This window comes from Pipra filicauda, unplaced genomic scaffold, assembly GCF_003945595.2.
Source record: "Pipra filicauda isolate LSUMZ 115617 unplaced genomic scaffold, ASM394559v2 scaffold161_size1661140_pilon, whole genome shotgun sequence".
Taxonomy (NCBI): Eukaryota; Metazoa; Chordata; class Aves; order Passeriformes; family Pipridae; genus Pipra; species Pipra filicauda.
This window is the reverse complement of record NW_024104118.1, coordinates 1,186,910-1,209,061: the sequence shown is the minus strand read 5'-3', so window position 1 is coordinate 1,209,061 and position 22,152 is coordinate 1,186,910. Positions and strand designations below refer to the sequence as shown.

The 22,152-nt window shown below is 40.7% G+C and overlaps 1 protein-coding gene across 3 annotated transcripts in view; it reads right to left on the bottom strand.

The window, feature by feature from the left end:
• The window catches only part of SCAPER (S-phase cyclin A associated protein in the ER), a 142,251-nt gene extending 122,312 nt beyond the window's left edge, over positions 1–19,939 (bottom strand). Inside the window, exons 1-6 of one of the 3 annotated variants that reach the window (XM_039379267.1) lie at positions 19,374–19,794; positions 18,547–18,699; positions 18,026–18,101; positions 14,456–14,573; positions 8,933–9,003; positions 4,625–4,822 (exon numbers count right to left, since the gene is read on the bottom strand). In XM_039379267.1, the coding sequence (XP_039235201.1) occupies positions 4,625–4,822; positions 8,933–9,003; positions 14,456–14,573; positions 18,026–18,088 (450 nt within the window). In that variant the 5' untranslated portion in view covers positions 18,089–18,101; positions 18,547–18,699; positions 19,374–19,794. Of the gene's footprint in view, positions 1–4,624; positions 4,823–8,932; positions 9,004–14,455; positions 14,574–18,025; positions 18,102–18,546; positions 18,700–19,373; positions 19,795–19,897 lie in introns of those variants that run through there. The other 2 variants (XM_027712175.2, XM_039379268.1) reach the window with 2 other exon arrangements.
• Between the last annotated feature and the right edge of the window lie 2,213 nt (positions 19,940–22,152).

The window sequence follows — 22,152 nt, the reverse complement described above, 5'->3', positions numbered from 1 at the left end:
TTCCCTGCTGAATTTTCCATTTCATAAGTGGGAATAAGAATCTCAAGTAAAATTGAACTGTTTCCACTGAATTAGGCTGATCTAAGAATGCACCCAAGAGCTTTAGAAACAAGGAGAGAATCAACCCTGGCCAAAACCTTACAGAAATACACCAGTAAGTAAAGGTGAAAAGACAAAAGACTGTACAAGCTTTGAGTAATGCTAAACAACAACTTAAAAGGAATAGAGATTTAGATTTTTACGCAGTAAAATTCTGCTTTTTTGAAAGGAAAAAACCAGCTGAAGCTGTTATTTCATCCTAGGAGGAAAAAAAGTTATAGCCAAATCTACTAGGATATATCTAATCCTTTATCACTATTGCACAAACTGATTTATGTACAGTAAGATGATGCTTAAACTTCAGAACTCTTTATTTATTTCAGAAATAATTCAACCATGTTCATTTTATCTTTATATACAAAGCATCCAAGCCATATCTATATATCTATATACATGATTTGAGAATTCTCAATTCCAAATCAATAGGAAAATACCAACTTCAGCAGTGGCCAAAGCTGAGAGGAAACACACACAGCCAGTGATCCTCTTACAGACATTGCCACTGTTTGGATCCCCCCCACAACCCTCCCGTCTGCAGTTTCAACCACAAACAGCCACTGGAGCCCTTTCCCATTTGGGAGCATCAAACCATTATCCTCAGTGACAACATAATCAATGAAACTATACCAACTTGTACAGGAGAGCAGAAGGTACAAAATAACCAAAAAATGTAACTAACACTTTTATACCACTTAATCTGAATACTTGAAATGCCAGAAGTTGTCATATTTCATCTTTTAAGACAATTTTTATACGACTAAAATGTTTAAATAGAACAGCACATGCCCGTTTGACCAGGACAGAAGTTTGAGGAGACATCATTTAAAAAGTCAAAATGAAGGAATTTTTTGACAACATCAATTTATTTTAATTGAAAGAATTTTTCAAAATCCCACTTAAAAAAAAAAAACAACAATGAAGGAGAGGTTAACAGTGTAACCATTTTGGTTTCTTATTTAATATTATTTCCCACCTATGTCCAGTAGTAAGAATAAAAATGGTACTTCATGAAAAGGGCTAACAGGATACTTTGTCAAATGAGCCCAAAAATTAAATGTGGCAATGTGAAATTTCTCATTAATCAAAAAATCCTCTCAATCCTTTAGGTATAGCAGAAGTGCATTAATCCATTTGTAACTGAGCTGCCAGGTCTGTTAGCATCCCTTGTAACATTTTAACCACTGGATACTTTTCTATGTAGTATAAAAAGTTTGCAAAAAAGAACAGAAAAGTGGAGCTAATCCAACCCCATTTTTAGGATGAGCTTTAGTAAAAGTTTGCTACAAAAGGAATTTTCATCTTAGAATCAAAATATTCAGAAGACCAGTACTGTCATACATAAAAATGGAACAAGTATAAGAATTAACTCCCAGAAATAATTTAAAGAACCACAACCCAACAAACAAAAAACCCACAACCATCAGGCAAAAAAAGTCAAAGTAGTTCTGCAAACTGTAGGTGGAGTGGAGCCTGTTTTCCATGTTCTTCTTTCTGATTTCTCTGGTGCCAGAAGTGACATCACGACATGCACATCAACATATTCTTATGAAAAACCAAAACCAATGAAACAAAACCCCACCTCACACACAATCCCTATTCCCTCAGCTGGTGTGTTCCTCTTGTTCCCTCTCTGAATTCCCTGGTGCCTAAGAAAGAGTGAGGAGCAGTTTTTCCTGCACTGTGAACCTTAGCAGGATGTCTTCTTCCAAGCTAGTCACCCACTCTCATAAAATCTATAATGACTAAATTAAGTTAAATTGGTCCACTGATATTAAAAGTTATTGCAGGGAAATCATGGCTATGCAAGGGCAGACAAGACACACTGTATGACTGCATCACACCTGGCCCCCTAAGTCCAAAACAAAAGGATAATACTCACTACAGACATTCTTTTCCTGCCAGTGAAGTGCAACATCAATTTGCCAAGCCACATCCACATCATTCAACAGTCAGGGAGATACCTCATTAGAGCACACAGAATTCACATTATGCCATTATTCCCACACACCTCAGCCAGAGGCATGAATCCTCCCAGCCTGGGATGGATCCTCCTGCATCCTCCCAGTCCTGCACAGCCAGGGGCTGGAGCTGTCCCTGGAATGACAGGCAGGCCCTCGCCCCACACATCTGGCCACCCCGGCTGACACAAGCAGGGAATGCAGACCCTGGTCATTGCTTGAATGTTTTCAAGTCACAAGAAAAGGCAGGACCAGAGATCATCCAAGACCTGACCAGGAACTATCAGAACAGCCAATGCAAAGTGTGAAACCTCGGGAGTAACACGGTAACAATGTCTCGAGGGAAGCCAAGGCAGTAAAACAACTCAGTGGTTTAGACACGCAAATGATGATTATTTACCTGCACTGAATCCCACATGGACAAACTGCAGTCATGAAACCAAAGACTGAGTTAAGCTAATTCTAAGACAGGACACAGGCCCTCTATTAAGCTGCATGAATTCTTGAGAAAATGTCACACAGTTCTTCTTAGTCAATACCATTTGCCAGCTGAACTCTCAGACTTGATTTATGAACTCCTAAAAGCCTGAGGTACTACAGTAAACACCTTCTATATATTCCATAATACGAAAGCTGCACTTAGACAAGATATTTCAGCTGGTGAAGGACTGCAAGCACTGGCTTTTCATCAGCATCAGAGGTGAAGAAGACTCAGTTTGCACAAGGATCTGTTGTTCGCTATCACTGATATTCCACCCATAATTCAAACACATCTCCACACTAATGATCAATCCCTAGTTGAAGCCCATGTACACAGTACCTAAAATGTCTATTAAGAGCTATGCAAAGCATTTCCTTCAAAACACAGAAGCTAAGACACCCTGCTGTAGGAGATTAGCTACAAACATTGACAGCCTCATCTCTGGTAGACACTGAACTGCATCTGTTGAAACCACCACAAAATAATGACAATCAATAGAATTGACAGAAATGAAACATTATTAGTAATAATAATTTGCAAGACTAAACAGTTTTATCCCACATATCTTAATTAACAGGAATATTAGTAATTTATGAAAAGAATAATCATGATCATTTAACAGTAACCTAGAAAAGAATATCCCACAGATAAAAGATCACAGCACAAACACATATTCCAGATGCTCAGGTAAGGCCACTTGTGTGCTGAGAAAAAAGATCTTTTAAAAGGTAAGAGTAACATGAATGTCACATAAGTCTTACAACAGATGGCACTGGACTGCCCCGCGTTCTCATTTTTGTTTTTTTCCACCTTTGTTTTGCAAACAAGTAACCTGGTCCACAGAGATAAGACATCATTGCCAGGCATCTACTAAAATGAAGACTTTTCACTCAGGCTATGCAGCATCTCCATCCCAGAGTATCCAGTACCCTGATTAAAATGTTGAACAACATCTAACCCCAAAAAGATGTGATAATGATACAAATACTTCTGTTCTTTCAGTCACAGAAGTTTAAAATGCTAATCTAATTACGGTTCAAGGCTGGCTGATTTTCTTAAACCAAAAAATTCTAAGGAGAAGTTTCCTGAGCAGGAAGACAGTTCAGTAACAAACTGGTAAATTGTGTTAGACCAACCAGTGCCTTGGAAGCCTTTAGCTACTGTTCAGCTTTCCAACCTGCTTCCCATGAAGGGTATTTGTACGCTAATCTCCAAGCCCATTTGGCCGTGTCTGATTACAGCAGAGAACGAGATGCAGGGGATAAGAAAAAAGTTTACTTAAAGTGATATATAAAATTTTTTACAGTGATTAGATAATCATTTCCAGAATGTGTTGAGTTTTCAGCCATGTTTAATATGAAAACAAAGCAACATCTTGAACATTTCTTTTTATAACATACTCTGGCTTCTCTTAATGCTTGTGATAAATTCGACTTCTAAAGAACGAGTGATTTTTATTAAATGACAAGGGTATTTCTGCAGATCTACTAGAAAATCATAATAAAATGTAAAACAGATGCACAAGCTATTACAAACACAGGTTATTTGAAACTGGGAAGTGACTTACAGTGACATCCCAACCAGACATTGCTTATACTCAACAACCAATCATTTTCTGAACAAAGAGAAAATCTGAAGAGTGATAACTATCACTGCAGAAAGGGAGCAGTGTGTAATTAAGCCACTTAACAGGAAGCAAACAAATGTGAAAAAGGCTGAACCACAACAGTGCCACCTACAGTAAAATACTAAAAGTATTTTTCCTACAGGGAAAAATAAATCAGTGTTCAGTCAGAAAAGTAACAAACTCAGAATTCAATAAACAAAATCTGATTTCACCAAAATACTGAGATCTAATAATATCACGTGCATCACAAGTTTTACAAACTTTAAAAAATTGTCACTGCACAATATGAGAGCATTTCTTAAATATGAATACATACACCAGCAGTTTTCCTACTTGCAAGCCTTCAGAAAACACGAATCAAAAAGTAACGTGTTTCTGAAGCTCTAATTCCTCATTTAAAGTATAAAAAAAGCCCGAAAGAAGCCACGTGAGGAAGACAAAGCCCAGCTGCAGCCTTACCTTGCACTCCACCACGCTCTGATCCGACTCACACGTGACGTAGATCTCATCGACGGCCCGGCGCAGGTTGTCAAACAGAAATGCCCAGTACCGAGCCCGCAGATCGACCTTCCGAGGCTGCCTCGTTTTGGTTGGGCTTTTGTCAAAGTTTTTATCTCCGGCTGCTGCTGCTGTTAATTTACAGTCTAGGGTAGTGTTCTGAAAACAAGATAGTGGGGAAAAGGAAAACAACAAACGGGAATATGGTAAGGGGGTGGGTTTCTGTGCAACACGCGTTTTTTAAACATATTGAAACACTTGTAAACAAGAACTTCTTCACTGAAGAAGAGGGTATCATCCCTCTGACTTAAAACATGCTTTCTTAAATATAAGCAGCAGTTATGTACAGCTAGATTCCGTTTCTTTGACATTTATAATGTTCACATTGCACAATGTGATACTCTGCCCCTTAGCACATTGGAAGGTTACACTTCCTATTTACATGTCCTGCATTACTTACTCTGACACGTGTGTGCATCCAGAGATGAAATAACATTTTACTAATAAACATACCAGCAATATTCCATCACAGGTACATTCTACCACCAAGACATTACACGTGGCATTATTGTTTTTAACCCTCATTCTAAGCCTAATGCCACTGAAATGCTGGTGTGGCCCTGAAACACAGAGTGACTGATCCAGTGGGGACAGCCAGCATGCTAAATGTGATGGGTGCAGAGGGAGAACAGCCAAAGCTCTTCACAAATGCTGGCACATGCAGGAATCCCCATGTTGGAAGCACTTGGAAGCACTGTGATGTTGCCTCAGTGTTATATTTGCCCAGGTGACCTGCTCAGTGCACAAGGGAAAGGCTGTGGATGCTCCCTACTGAGACTGCAGTGACAGGACAGCAGGAAATGGCCTCAAGTTGTGCCAGATGAGGTTTAGATTAGATATTGAGAAAAATTTCTTCACTGAAAGGGTGGTCAGGCACTGGAACAAGCTGCCCAGGGATCACCAGGGATGAATGGTGATTCCCAGGGATAGAAGCCATATCCCTGATTCAAAAAGAGGTGTGGATGTGGCACTTGGGGACACGGATCAGTGGCAGCACAGTGGTGCTGGGTTAATGGGTGAACTCTATGATCTTAGAGAGCTTTTCCAACCTTAATGATTCTATGACTTGGCATCTGTTGACCTTGTGCACACAGCTCAGTGACCCACATGGGGATACATCTCCCTGACAGAGTCACTCACCTGCACAGGATATTCCAAAGGATCCTGAAGCACATCTATTCGACTGAAAATACCAAATCAGCACTTGGCCCCATGACACTGCCCTTATTTAACTTGAAATTCTCTACCACAACAGAAAAAAACACAGAAAAATCCTGCTGCCATAGCAGACTTCCATAAGCTTCTGCATTCCAGAGCCAGGTGGAAGCACCTGCAGTAAACCCAAAGGGACACCCAACTGTGTCCCATTTTGTGATGGAAGTATTAGCTACATGTTAAAATAGTCTGGTTTGGATTGGCTTTTTTCATTAATGTATTTAATAGCACCTTCAATGCAGCCTTGATGCACTGATCCACTGTGGCACAGAACTCCAGAAAAATAATTCTTACTACAGTTCACTTGTAGGGATTACTGCAAAATACCATTTTAAAAACTCAGCTTTTGGTGATTGAATAAAAACAACCAAAACCAACCCTGCACAAGCCAATGCACAGTGTTTATAATTAGAACATCTAACCATTAACTAGAAATACTGCAATTAGCAAAATAACTGGCTGGGATTCAAGCCTTTTTGTCCTGTACCGAGTCATTAAACAAATTCCCCTTTGTAATTGCTGTCAAAATGGTAATGCTCTCACCTGCATTTGTGTTCAGATACCAATTGTTCTGTAAGAAGAGGGGAAATGGGAACCTGATTTACAACCATCACACCAACATCTCTGCTACTCTTACATCTCAAAGTGCTCCAAGTGTATTCCAGGTGAGCCCCAGCTAATGTGGGCATGAGAGCCACGTTCAGAAAACACACGTGTCATAAACCACCAGTGAACAGGAATTTCAGAAAGGTTTCATATTTTTTCTTCTGTGGCACCACAGTCACCTCTGAACAAACTGCTTGGAGAAAAGATGCTCCTTAGCTGAGGTCTTGTATAGAAACCTTTAAAGCAAAGCTTACACTGGCTAATTTACAGCTCCTTGAAACTACAGTTTATAACGATGCAACTGTAGATAGAAAATCATAAATAGCTGTATTAAAATAACTTTGCTACCTGGTGCTGCCTGTACTTATAAAATGTGACCTTGATAAAGTGAATAGGTTTACATCATCCAGCTTATACTGTTGATCCAAAGGATAGGTTGCTTTGGAATGGTAATGATGCATAATTCCTACTGTTTGCAAGATGCATTTTCAAATGTATCTTTAAAAGATGGTGTCATGGAACATGTTTTGATATTTAGCAATAAATCCATCTGCTGTATTTGGCATCCATTTATGTCAGCCATATTTTAATGAGGAAAACAGCACATGTAACTTCTGTAGGTTGTTGCAGTTCCATTATTACCCTGTAAGCAAGTTTTTAGGGTCTCAGTAAAACCTAAGCAACATTTACAGTTACCCATATTCCAGCAGAAGACCTCTGAAAGGATGAAACCCTCTAAACTACCTGATTTCTTGTAAACACAAGCAGGTAAGTATTAAGTTGGTGGTTTGTTGTTAGAAATAATACTTTAACTTGCAGTGATAGCTCAAACCTTCAACTGCAGAAGGTGCAGAGCTTTTGTACCTTTGAAGTTAAGAAACATGGGAATACCCCCTCTTCCATCCCAACTAACCCAGTGTGGATGATGGAAGTGATGTTAAAACTGAATCTCTTTTGGTGTTTTTTTCTGGTTTGTTTTGATTTTGGTTTTTTTTCTAACAGTTACAGTAACTTGCCTCAGACTTCTGGAAAGTATGAAATGTATATTTTTGCTCTCAGGATGCCAAAATTTATTGAATGTAGATTTGCCAGCACTCTACTGAAAGGAAGATGAGGTTGATAAGATCATATGAAAGAGCTCTTGTAAGTTTATTTTCTTGAGATTAGTGGCCCATTCATATGTAAAGGAAAATTAAAACTGAAAACTCAACAAAACCAACCAAAAAAAGCCACCAATTACAGCAGTATCAAGTGTCTGAAAAGCAGCAGAAGTAAAGGTGCTGAATGCCAAAGTGAAAAGCCAAGATGCACAGACAGTCAGCACTCCATTCCAACCTTAATTGCACCCACTAGGAATGCACTGTGTCTACAGGACAGTTTAGTACAATCCCACACAGAGCCAGTGAACAGCAATCTCCTGAAAACTCAGTACTGACAAAATCCTGACAGCAGACAGAGCCCAAACTGTGCAGCACGTTACTCTCACTCCCTACAGATTCTGAGGGCAAACCCTCACAGGGAGCCCCAACTACACCCACAAAATTCAGTCCTCACAGACAAGGAAACCAGGACACACAGTGTTTGTAAGGTATTAGTGAGTGAACAGAGAACACAAGGTAAATAGTTACTAAACCACTGCGAAAATAACGTGTTTATGTTTTAAACACGCAAATACGTCTCTGTGGAAGCAAAACACTTTCTTTTTTCAAAAAATAACATCTTCCACATGCTTTATTGTCAAATTCTGACAGACTGCCACAAAATACTAAATGGCTAAAGCCATACTAATGACCAAATACATTAATCAAAGAAAAACAATGGTTAAAAATATGAAACACAAGGAAACACTGAGATATTACTTTATTGATGGAATAAAGATTGTCAGTCACGTAGAAAAAAAAGGTGAATAAAAGCAGTTTCTTCTTTACACTTCTCATTGAGACTTGACTTCCAGTCACAACTCTTGGAAATTTTACTCACCTGGACATTTTTCCCAAATAGGGTATATTGATTTCAGCCACTTACACACGAGGTCAAGAAATAAGAGCATTTCCTCTTAAAAACTGGGGAGAAAGGCAGCCCTTTTACAAGCAGCATGCTTACAGGAAGAATATCCTGTAGCATTTCATTGAACAGCACTTTCCTCAAAATAACTTTCAGTCATGCACCCAGAAGGTAGGAAGGGCCAAAAGTAAAGGCTGAGGAAGATAACCTAAATTCTGGCAATTTTAACTTCTGGATACTTGGCTTTGAAACCTGTATGCTTTAAAAACACAACATGTGCCCAGTTTTGGACAAGTATTATTCAGCCAAAAATGTATAAATGATCTCAGAGGAAAACATTTTTATGTCACCCATTTGATGTCACAATAAAAAACGAGCAGATACCTGTTTTGCAGTCTTGTGTGTTCCTTGAGTCACCCTCTTTGTTTTTCCACCAGACTGCCATTTCGATTTTCCTGTGGAGGGAAGCAACCATTTTAATCAACAACAGTGATTTTAATTAAATAGAGCACTCATATCTCATCTTGCATCGTACTGAGAGGGGCACAATTTCTGAGTGAAGAGGTTCAGCAAATTTTATATTCCGAATAAATATTCCACTGTTCTGGATAATGCCAGAAAACACTGAAAAAGGAAAAAAAATACAAGATAGGCAAGAATTACAGACTTCATTAAACAAAGGTAACCTATCTTTGAGTGTTCAGTGCCTCTGAAAATCATATCATTTCAATGTACATGCCAAATATGATACTAGTTTTCTATGCAGATTTAAAAAAAAGTCTTCTCTTGAATGACTGTACAATCAGATATTACAGAATTAAAACAAGAAATATATTTGTTAGGAAAAACAAATGTAATAACTTAGTTTTTCTGGAACTGTTCAACCTCCTAGTAGATTAAGTATTTTCTGCCAAGAAAGACAGGGAAAAACAGAACTTGGGCCTGGATTTAGTTCACCGACATTCAGGGAGCCAAAGAAAGAGAGAAAACATTCCCAGAAGACAAGTCAGTCCTTTAAGATCTGAAATGCCTTCTCAAAGGTACCTGTCTCCCTTCACTGCTTATACAAAGTGACTTTAGCAACTCTGCTTCCCAAACCAGCTTCAATGCCCACACCCAGAAAGGATGAGTCCAGGCCTCAGTACTGTGGTGGTGGCAATTCACTGATTTAGACTTATCTTGGCATAGAAAAATCTCTGTTAGCCCAGACCAACCCCATCTGTCAGCACTTAATCTTCGAGATTTGCTGGGGGGGTAATTTGAAAAATTTTATTCCTCCAACTCAGTATCTGACTTGCACAACATGGAAATCATAGGATCCAATTACCAAAAATGTAAGCGAGCTAAGACAAAACAGTAACCATGGCAAGAGAGCTCTCTAGCACAGATTACATCTAAATAAAAGCTTCAAGATTATTTAGCTGGATGAAGCCAAGCAAATCAATGCATTAGTTGAATATGGTCCTCCCCTAGACCACGAGATCATTCTTGAATTTCAGAATTGTCCAGTTGAGTTTTTAACAGTTCTGAGGCCGAATTCCCTAACGCAGCCCAGCTGTTTTACATTGCTCTGGTTATGTAAAGCAGCTGCAAACCTGTCTCCAGCAGGCAGTTGTACAGCTGGTTTGCACAGCTGGGTTGTATCACTGGCTATTCCAGGCAACAAGGCTTTTAATTTAAAACAAATTAAAAACTATTGGCTTGATAATTCATTTTTTAAATTCTACATTAGCCGAAACAACAGGCACAAACTAATATATTGAACTCAATTCAGCAGCAGGCAGGAAAAAAGTCATTCAGCTACTGTAGGAATAAAATCTTCCTAGTCACTAAAAAACTTAAAATGTGGAACAGCTCCATGTCAGAATAACTGAATTATTTCAACCTCCAGTGTCTCTCTTCTGATGTGATTCACACTCTGCAAAGACAATTGGAATGCAATGGCATACAGGACTTGCACAGGGAAAAGGTTTGCAAACAGATATGGATATGTTAGCATTTTAAAAGGGCAGATGAACATGAAGTTACAGTCTCTTTAGACTCTATAAAAAACGGAGTAACAATCCATCAGCTAAGAACTGTCTGAACAAGTCCCCTGTAAAGACAAAAGCAAGTTTTCAGGCACCTTCTATATGAGGCAGACACGTAGAGAAAACAAAACTTATGTATACAGCAGGTTTTGCAAACTTAAAAGAATATAGTGTGGGACAAGGACTAACTTCTTCTTAAGGCCAGAAAATTTTGCATTTCAGCAGCAGCAGCCACGTTTCCAGGCTTTGTTATTCTTTTTCTTACAATAAGGGCTCTGGTTATTCAAAGGTTTCTGCTTTTGTCCTTTTACATTCCCGAGCAGTGACAGCACAAGAGCACTGCTCAGTGGTTATTTGTATGTTCAGAGATTACTGGGGTGTAACTGGGGTGTAACTGGGGTGTAACTACACCGTGCTGGCATTGCTGTGAGATGCACAGACCTCAGGGACACGGGAAGGGCTTCACCTGGGAGGAATTTACTGAATTGTGAGGAGAGAACAACAGTGACCCAAGACGAGCATCTCATCAGCTATTAAGTTGCCCATGTGAAATATATAAAGTAGCCAAGTTTTGCAGCATTCAGGGAGCTACAGCCATATTTTACACTGGAAGCCCATTTCCTCCCTGTCTGGTGATTAAATATGAAGCACACAGGGATTATGATTTGTGAAGACTTCCTGTCCAAAAAGCTGAGGTGCCATATCTGCCAAAACCCCCCCACTGATAACCTGTTTTCAAAGGTATCCTTTATACTGAAAATCTCAACAATCACACTGCTCATCTCTTGGGTTTGGATAGTTTTACTGGTATGAGAAGTGTGAGAATTGCCTTCAAACTTAGTAATTAATCTCAGTGTTCATTTCTGTCCTGGCTATGGCAGAGAGCAGCTGCAGGTGTTGTTTCAGTGTCTTTGACACTCCTCATCATCAGACCTTCAGCAGGGATGATAACTTTCAGCTGAGGAAGCATTTGAAGTTTCTAGTACTATTATAAACCATATCTTCTTAGAAGTTTGTAGAGCAGTAGTAGATGCTATTTTTGTAACAGCACATTGCTAAGGATCTGGAGAAATGACTGCCTTCAGGCATGGATAGAACAAAACTCCCCATGTTTTTACCCCTCCAGATTGAATTACAGCAACATATTTTGCACAAAATTACTTTTACAAATCACTGCCACTGTTTCATACAGAATATAATGGCCCTGTATTCACCTACCAGCACTAGACTGGTAAAATTAAAGGTTTGAAACTTATGAGCCTCAAAGAATCCCCTTCCCTTCTGCCAGTTCCAATCAGATCCAGCATTGCCAGGGCTCCCACACAATGTTTGCAGTCAGGACTCTTCCAATTCCTTATGTGGCCAAAGAGAGCCAAGTTTCAGGACTTTCATCACATCCTGCAAGACCCACTTACTGCAGCAGGCTCTTGTTAAAGCAGTGGAACACACTGCAGGTTCCCTAAAGTGTGCCAGGCACCTTTCAACCAATAAAATATGTTTCCTTACCCTGAAATGCTTAGTCTGCAAATGAATTCCACATGGCAAGAGCCCAAGTGATTTTAAACAAATAGGAAAAAAGAAGAGAACAGTGACAAATACAAGGTTTTCCCATTTTTTACACATCTCAAAGTTCCAAAGGCATCTTACTTTCTATTAGCATTTAAGTGTCAAGCCTCTGCAATGTCACTGATCTGTACTCATAACTAGAATTTCAGATCTGACATAACTAGGGTGCTTGCTGCTCCAAAACATGCAACACAAGTGTCACCTGTCACTCCAGAAATCTCTTTCCTTTTTAATGAAGTATTTCTCACTGGCAGGAACTACACATTTCCATCAAGGAATTAGAAGGGTTTGATTGCAATTCTTTCATTATTGCTCTTTTGCCCATGCACTCTATATAAAAAACACGAGTCTCTCAGAGGAGGAGTTAAATGCTAAGAAGGACACAAGCACACAATTTTTTAAGGAAATAGGAAAAGGATACAAATGGAAAAAATTAATCCATCATTTTAATTTATAAACCCTCTCTAAAAAAATGCTCATATCCTCACTGTTTCTGGAAAAGAATCTCCTAATGAATCCCAGCATATAATTTAAAATGTTAAATCACACACTGGTGCTGCCAAAGCAATACCTCTGAACATCAGAGCAGAAGAAACTGCCCAAAGACAAAATCCTGCTTTGTACAGAAGGGTGGCAGGATTGGCTCAGGAAACCCAAACCTCTGGCCTGATTTACACAACCCTTGAAAGAGCCAGAATTGTCCTAATTCATAATATTTCTGGATCACCCCTCAGGGACACAATACATATTGAAAGATCAGCACACAATGAATCAGAGCTCAGTGACACCAACACAGACACCTTCCATGCCAAGCAAGGGTCAAGAGATAAAGAATCTGGCTTTGCAGACTTTCACTAACCACAAGTTCCTTTCCACAGGGAAATTTTCCATCAGGCAATTATCATTAGATCCCTTGCATTGTGCAGAAAGGTCAGCCTATGATTTAATGATGAGATTCTAACAAGAAGAAAGCACCAATTTAAAAATTACAATGGTGCTAATATGACCAAAAGAAGGAAATGAATACAGCTACTTGGATTTTAATTACTGTATATAACTACTATTTAATGAAACCTAAAGGTCACTTTTACGTTCATTCTTCATGTTTTGACAGGAGTTGTTAGAGCAAACGTTCATCTACACATTAGAGAGAGTGGTTTTAAAGGAAAAAGTCTTAAAGTTTCTAAAAGAATATTACAGGCAACAATGTAACAGGCTCTTTAAACAGAAAGTGAATCAACTCACGAGTTGCTCAAAAATACTGTTAGAAATATACTGCATGTTCCTTTCACACACACTCCTCCATATTACCACCTTCCCCAAAAGTGCAACTTGGAATCTGGAAGTACTTTGGGCCCCAAGTCTATTCTGCTTAAAGACAGTTTAAATTTTGCATCAGACATAGGGTTAATTATCTTGCAACTAGACATAACATTTCTTAAAATATCTTTTCCACTGGCAGAATCAGAGAGCAGCTGAAGTGGGAAGGAACCTCCAGAGATCATCTAGTCCAACCTCCAGGCTGCCCAAGGCTGTGTCCAGGCAGGTTTTGAGCATCTCCAAGGAAGATGAGTGCCCACAGTTCCTCCAGGCAACTGATCCCAGTGGTCAAACACCTTCACAGCACAAACAAATTGACTTTTAGACACTTAAAAGCAGCAGCACCTGCACAGGGACATGCGAGCTACAAAACCAGAGATGAAGTCCTCAAGAACAGCATTCTGACCTCTGGAACAGCTTGAGCAGTGTAAAAATAAAAGTCAGTTCTTGGCTCCTGAAGGGATCACACCACGAGAGAGTAACAAAACTGCTAGGAGGACCTGCATTATGGAAAACTGTCCCCACATATCCCCTTCCTTAAAGATTCTTCACAGATGTTTACCAAAGCTGAAGTGATACCAAGAGCAACTTCCAAACTCCTTTGTTTTAGAGCACAGAGAACAATTTGTTGGATTGTTCTAAGCCATCCCTACAACTCTGAATTGCCAAGTTGCAAGAGATCAGTTTAGGACAACATTATTGTGTTACACAAGTATCTTGATAATATCAGCACAAGAAAACAGACTTAGATGTTACTTACAGACAAATGGAAATGATTTTTAATCTGCTGCTGGAAGGTTTTATAAAGTGATCTGCCAACCACAGGGTGCACTTCGGAAAAAAACTTTTAAATTATTCTATGTATGCTAAACAGAACCCTTTTTTTTTTAATAGGGAAATCCTATGTAAAAAAAATGTTTCCAGGTGAGCAACTCCAGTGGACAGACAGATGGGAGTGGAAAGACCTGGTGTAAGACTGTTCAACACGTACCATCATCTTCTTTGTTTTCCAGTGGAACACTCCAAGCAATCAGGTTCCTTGCTGTACGTCCCTCTTCTGCCACTATTCTCCTCACTTTGTCATGGCTATTGGAGCGTTGGAAAGAAGCCTGAAAACAAGAAATACACGGATGGGAAAACAAGAAAGAGAAATTTTGGGTTTGATATGTTAATTTCCTTCAATTTGTGGTTACACCACCCCAAGTGGGATGCTCAGGTGCTGAATTTTCATCAAATACCTGAAGCAGGTTTATGCATCCATTCTCACCACCGTTTTTCTGCATGATAAGCAGAGTGATTCATCAACATGTCATGGGAGTTATTATCCAGCCCACAGTATGATATGTCTAGACCACACCACCTTCATCTAATTGACTGCCAATGCTGCTAGAGAATCACAGTGGGCTTCACAAACTTTTTAATTACCTTGTGTTAATTAGAACTAATTATTCAAGATAAAAGCTGCATAAGACCAAAATACTTGTGTTGGCTGACTGGTGAGAGCCTGGAGAAAGGCACAAGAACCTAGAAAGTATTTCCTGGCAGCTGTGATGGGCTGTTACTACGAAGCTGCGACTACTGAAAGATGGAATGAGAGACACTGAGGATGAACTTCATTTACCTAAAAAACATTTCTTTGCACTTGGGAAATGCACCATCACGAGACATTTGAAACCAAAAGCATTAAAAAGTATTTGCATCAACTGTCAGATATCAATCAGATAAAATCTTGCCTCTCCTACAGTGTGTGACGTTATTCCTCAGAAAATAATTTCCAACAAAACCAAACTATAAACTGTAATAATAAACTTAGGTACCCTGATAGCACAAAACTGCTGACCAAGTCAGCTTTAAACACTGGCAAATGTAACCACAAAGAACTTACATAAACCTACATATTATTTAGGCACAAACAGACAGATTTCTCTATAAGACTAATCAAGAGGTTCAGTTTTCCTCTTTTCATTCTTACCATCATATAGCTCAGGCCTGCAGCCACTTTCACATCTTTAGAAAGAAAATACAGTAAAATTACAGTAAAAATGAATACAGCAGATAAGTGGCTAGAAGTTATTAAGGTGGTAGGAAATACAACACAAATGAGAAACTGCTTTTACTTCACTATTTATATAATATAAGTTTTTAACTTGTTCTCAACTGCCTGTTTTGAAGTCACAGTGTGCCATCTAGTGCTCCACAGACACCACAGGTAACACAGCAAGAGCAAAATAAAAATACCACTGCTATCAGTGACATTTTGGAAAACCTAATGTAATAAATAGAGCATATTACACACTTTGGCCCAAAGAAAGCCAAACAAGCATGTAAAAAAAAACAGGATCTGTACAAAATTGGCTCTAATCTATCCTTATTCTATACAACTAATTGCCTCTTCTCACTAGGAACTTTTACTAAGTGATAACTTCTGCTGTGGCAAGTTTGGTTTGGGTTTTTAATGCCCTGTTGCTTAACAATGCACTTTCCATCATTGATCTAAGAGTTAAAGATTCACAAATGTCACATAACTATTTTAAACCCCTTTAAACTACTGTATAAACTCCCAATGTAAATACTTGTGAAAGCTTACTCAATTTTAACTTGATCTCCTCTGAGATGTGTATTTAAACCAAAAGAAGAATTTTCAGACCGCATTTTACATTAATTTATTCTCAAATCTTCAAAAAAGATCCAAACACTCACCTTAGCTGGAAGTAAAGCTAATCTACAGCATCCACAACTGCCAAAAATGAAATGAGTAAACAAATAAATCTTTACTCATCTATTGCATCTTTTTCTTCCAAATTCCCCACCAGCAGACAGTGTTCACTCAGCACAATCTATGTGAGATTTGACTGTGGCTCTCCTACAGCACAAGGCCACTCACTCTTGACTTGCACAGGGGGCTTGGAAACCATTTCAGTTTTTCTTCCCTACTTTTTATGCTGTTATGTTCCATTTCATCCTTCATTGGTCTTCCTTATTTTCCAGGCTTACCATCCCTACTCCTTTGGTCCTTTTACTCATGTTTTCCAGATCTCAGATTTCAAGTTTTCTGAATCTGAGCACTCAGTGTTTTCTCTTCCAGATTGTCTCCAGCTGATTCTGCTTTTGAAATACAATGTCCAAAAGCACATACAAATACTTCAGGGAAGACTTTCTCAATGCTAAACATTGAGGACAGGTTATCCATATCTTACAGGTGATAATTCCATTTAATCATCTCCAAATGATGTGGGGGGGCTTTTTGCACTCTGAGACTACCTTTGCATCATCAATGATGGTAATTTTTGACATATCACACATAAATTAGTCCAACTTACACAGTCACAGAAAAACAAAGCCTGGAAGGGCCCTTTGCAGGTCCAGTCCAACCCCTGGTCAGAGCAGACCCAGCTCTTCCCAGTACATCAGCAGGATTTCTCTTGTTGCATATATGACCTCCTATAACCTCCAGGTTCCTTTCTGCACAGCTGCCACCAAGACAACCATTTTTCAGTCTCATTTCTGGAGATCATTACTCCCATGGGAGTGTAAAACTTCACACTAGTCCCCCACCACCCTGACTTTTGAAATTATTTATTTTTATACAAGCCAGAAAGGCTTATAATGGAAGTGTAAGTATCTCATCATGACATTTCAAAGTACTTTGTATAACGAAACTAAAGCCTGACTTTAAACTCTCATCTCCATAACTCAAATGTCAGTCAAAAGAAACCAACAAAGCCTCAAGGGAGGCCCTGATGGCACAGTTAACAATGAGGAAATGCACAGCCACCGAGTAAATTGTGCCAAAGTGCCTGCTGTTGTGCCATGGTTGGTACCAACAGTCTTTTCATTTGACAAGAGCAAACTTTAACACCCCCCTCTACAGTGATTGATACTGATGTGTGGGGTTTGACTGCTTCCTCAGCCTGAATCCCTGCTCTTTGCTCCTGAACTACCCAAAGAAGTCACCTTCTTCAGAGTGCTCTGGATACAGAGCCAGAGGACTGACCAGAAACTGTTTAGCTTGAACAGCAAATGTTTGTTATTTAGTCTGTACTGTTTCTTTTACACGGCTATGAATATTAGAGGATCTTCCATGAGGATTCTTCCTTTAATGGTGTTCATACATATAAATATATTGATGTAAACAAAACTACCAATTTCACCCACTGCATTCTTGAAGAAAATTACTCCAGGTCTAACCTCAGCTTCTTCAAAGAACACTCTGTTAGTGGTACCAAACATCAGGGCCTTGCACTGCAGCACAGGTTGGATGAAAGCAGTTTAAAATGGGAATTGGCTGAAACAAATAAGTGCCAAAACCCCCATATACTAACACAACTGGAAACTATGAAAAACAGAAGAAATACTCACATTTATTCTACAGTAAAATTCCTTTTTGAGGGTTTCCTTTTATGACGCTAATGAATAAAATTTATTCAGCTCCTACAATCAATACTTTCACAGAAGGTAAAAATGAACCGATTTATCAATGAATCCCAACATGAAAAATTAGTTTTTCTGGCTGTAGAAAAAATACTGTACCACATACTGCTTCAGTAGCTGAACATCTTACCATCATGTTATAGCCTTCATCTGCATCAACAGGCTCACTTATTACATTTTTGGATGACCCCATTGAGTTTTCATACCTGTGTCAAAATAAATGCAATTAATTATTTTCACTTCAACCACTTCTAAAATTACTTTTAGCTTGTTGGCAGCATTTATGTCGTGGACACCAGATGAACACGGTAAGATTTTCAGAAGATAGTTTTATTTTTAAAGAGTTTGCACTGCTGCTTATTAAAAGTAGCCAAAGGCCCAGAAGAAAACAAAAAGAGAATGACCCTATAGAAAAATGCAAATGTATGTGTAGTAAGATAGTAAACAGTACAAAGAATAGTAAAATGTTAAAACAAATCTTTGCATGGACTGCTCTGGAACAGTGAAGCAAGGAGAATAATCTTTTCTGTAACAGAGGACTGGGAAAAAAGAAGTTCAAAAAGAAAGAGCCAATCAGAGACAAACAGACCATCAGTATCAGATAATTAGTGGTGAAGCAAAATAAAGTGGAAAACTTCTGTTCTCATTTACCTCTAAAATCTGATGGTTCCTGTACAAGTCAGCTCTGAGGAAGTGAATACTTTTATCCAGCTGTGAATACAGAACCGTTGCCAAAAGTGCAGAAGTGCACAGGACTAAATATTTATAGGTTTATCAAACATTTCCAAAGCAGTGTCAACAATTCTGAAATAAAATTAAACCCTTGGCTTCAAGGTTGATAAATTCTGGATAGCTGCTGACTAGAGCATGAACACCCTAATCTTATTCTTCTGAAGAATCATGTGCTAACTGGAAACTAAGAACACTTTTACGTTATCAGAAAGTAGGTAAGAGAACAAGATTAACCTTTAATCACATTCAAAGTCAGATTTTGTTGGCCTTTATCATTAATGACACTGCTGTTCAGTGGACTGTTCACTTATTCTGACATTACATCTCGTGGTTCTCATAAATGGCCAAATTTTCTAAAAGTAAATAGCCAAACCTGCATCAACAAGCAGGTAGTTGTTTATGTGCCTTAAGACAACCTACTGAACCCATAAAACCTGAAATGTTCTGCAGCTGAATGAAGGGAGCTGCGATTCTGAAAACAAAGATTGTACTTCACCATCACTTGAGGCATCAGGGCAGGCCCAGCATGAACCTTCAAACACTGAGGTATCCTAGAAAGCTGTGCTTTTGAACACCAAACCGCCTTGATTATAATCAAGGTGCAACAAAAGCTCACCAAACTGACATATATATTTGAGGAAAAAACCCGAGGGCCCAAGTGTTTTCCCAGTAGTGCAGTGCATTTGGGAATAAAGCAGAAACAAGAATCTGTGTTTAGAGAAGTGTGCAGAGAAGACAGTCCCTACCCTTGAGTACTCGTTGAGACCTACTGGAGCCGTGATTTTCGCTGTCAGCTAAGGAAGACCGCTGGTTTATACTCGGGACGGCACTAGTAGTTTTTATAATTCAAATACTCATACACCATGTGGCAGTTTTTAAGAGCTGACAGTGAAATTCCCTCCACGTGTGCCTCTCCCTTCCATACACACACACAGCACGGGTGGGCCTGTGCAGCTCCGACGACCGCCGGGTTCACACGCACCGGGGTCCCCCTGACACGGAGCAGGTCCCAGTTTCCCCACAGCCAGCGGGGCTGGCTCGGAGGGACCGTCCCGTCCCCCGCCGGCCTCGCCGTGCTAGCCCTCACGGCACAGCCTGACCCATCCCCACCGCTCCCGGTCGCCTGTAGCAACCGGGCAGTCCCTGCCCCGGCCGGCAGGGCCGTGTCCCGGAGCGGCCCGCCGGGGGCTGTGCTGCTGAGGGGCTGAGGGGAGGGGGCCCGACCCGCCGCCATCTTGCCCCGCGCGCCCCCCGCGCGCCGGTCACTCACGCTCTCCGCCGCGCCGCGCCGTCCCGCCCGCGCGCGCCCCGCCGCGATGACGTCATCGCACCCCGCCGACAGCGGCCGCCCGCCCGCCCCCCGCGCCGGCCCCGCCCGCCCGGCCCCGCGCATGCGCAGGCCCGCCAGCGAGGGCGCTGACCCCGCGTCGCCCTGAGCTCCGCAGGGGAGCGGTTCCTCTGCCAGGCCTGCCCTCAGCCGCTGAGACAGCCCTGAGGGGCCGTCACAGAGACACAGAATCAGTTAGGTTGGGAGAGACCTCTGAGGTCATCCAGTCGAACCTGTGACCAAACGCTGCCTTGTCAACCAGACCGTGGCACTGAGCACCACATCCAGTCTTTCCTTTAATGCCTTCAGGGACAGTGACTCCACCACCACCCTGGGCAGCCCATTCCAATGTCTAATCACCCTTTCTATGAAGAAATTCCTCCTAATGTCCGACCCAAACCTCCCCTGTGCAGCTTGAGGCCGTGTCCTCCTGAGACCTTTCAGGCAGCTGTAGAGAGTGAGAAGGTCCCCCCCGAGCCTTCCCTTCTCCAGGCTGAGCCTCCCCGGCTCCCTCAGCCGCTGTTCACAGGACTTGTGCTCCAGACCGTTCCCCAGCTCTAGCGCCTTGCTCTGGACCTGTTCAATGTCCTTCGTATCGCGAGGGGCCCAGAACTGAACACAGGATTCAAAATGTGGCCTCACCATTGCCCAGTACAGAGGGACAGTTGCTGCCTTGGTCCTGCTGGCCACCCTGTTTCTGATACAGGCCAGGAAGCCCTTGGCCTTCTTGCCCACCTGGGCACACCTGGGCTCATGTTCAGCCGCTGTTGACCAGACGGGACCACTGAGCTGATGGTGGTCACTCCCTCAGCGTCCTACCCTTCCCCACCACTGGGAGCTGGGAAAGCTGCAAACAACTGTGTGCAGTACCTGGGGTGTATGTATAATCCAGGCAGATAGCAAAATGGGTCCTAATCCTGGGGAGTATCACTGAGCTGTAATTTAGGGTGTTGAGTCCAGCTTGGGCACTGAACCTGAGGAAAGGTGGGGTTGTGGACAGGCCAGCCCTCCTCATGGGGTCTGAGGCCTGGGAAATGTGATTCTCGAGGAAACACTGGACAAGTTGAATCTATTTAGCCAAAAGAAGACAAAAGGACTAGGAGTGTTCAAGCATGTAAAAGCACAATGTGTAAAGAGAGAATAATCCATTTCCCTCAGTATGACAGGAATAGTGAGAAGAAAGAGGCCTAAATTGTAACCTGGACAGCTCAGGCTGTCATCTCTAAAACATTAAAAATCCTACAAGGATGGGAATAGACGTCTTGGGAGATCATACACACTTCAGTTGGAGTCTCCAACAGCAGCAACAACATCTCTCAGAAATTCCACATCAGTTGACCGTGGATCAGAGCAGAGAGCTGAGCCAGGAGGTCCACGAAGGTCCCATCCAAATCCCTTCTACTGCCATGGGTCGATAATGAGCTTGATTATTATTTATCAGTCTGAGTTCCCACAGCTGCCTCCTCAGTGTGTGGCTGAGCTGAGCGCTGTGATACCACACCTGCCATCAAATCCTGCTGTTCTGGTTCGATGCCAAATCAGACACCACATCAGAAGAGTGTCCTTTTACAACCTATTTCCTCAGATATTAATAACGGCATTAAATGCAAAGTAGTAGAAAAACAGGTCGGTAATGTCTGCAGAGTCTAAAATACCTCAGGACACTTAGTGCAAGGTCATATGAAACAATTAGAACACTCAAAAAGTCATATCTGGGTACTACTAAAGCAAATGACTGTCACTTTGAAATCCAAATGCGGGGTATTTGAATGTGATTATCTTTATAAGTGAATTGTTGCTCAGTTTTTTCCCTTACTCAAATCCACATGCCAAAATCAACAATTTTTATAATGGAAGGGTAATCTTTGCATGCAGGTCTTAGGGCTCAACTGTCTCGTATGCAGATTAAAATTTTTACATGGGATAAAAACAAATTTAGGAGAATGTGTCAAAAATGGAAGCCTATCTAAATAAAACTCCTGTGAATACATTTATTCTAATAGTGTATAAATGACATGCATTAAAGTAAAGAAAATTAAGGGTTCTTCAAGTTGGGCAGTGATTTATAAAACTGAAATGTAGAAATCTCACAAACGTACAGTAAACACCAAATGGATAACTCCACTTGCAAGAAATAACTTTTCAGAAACTGGTTTTTGTGCTGCTGGATGACTGTTCTCATGCTGACAGTCTAACAG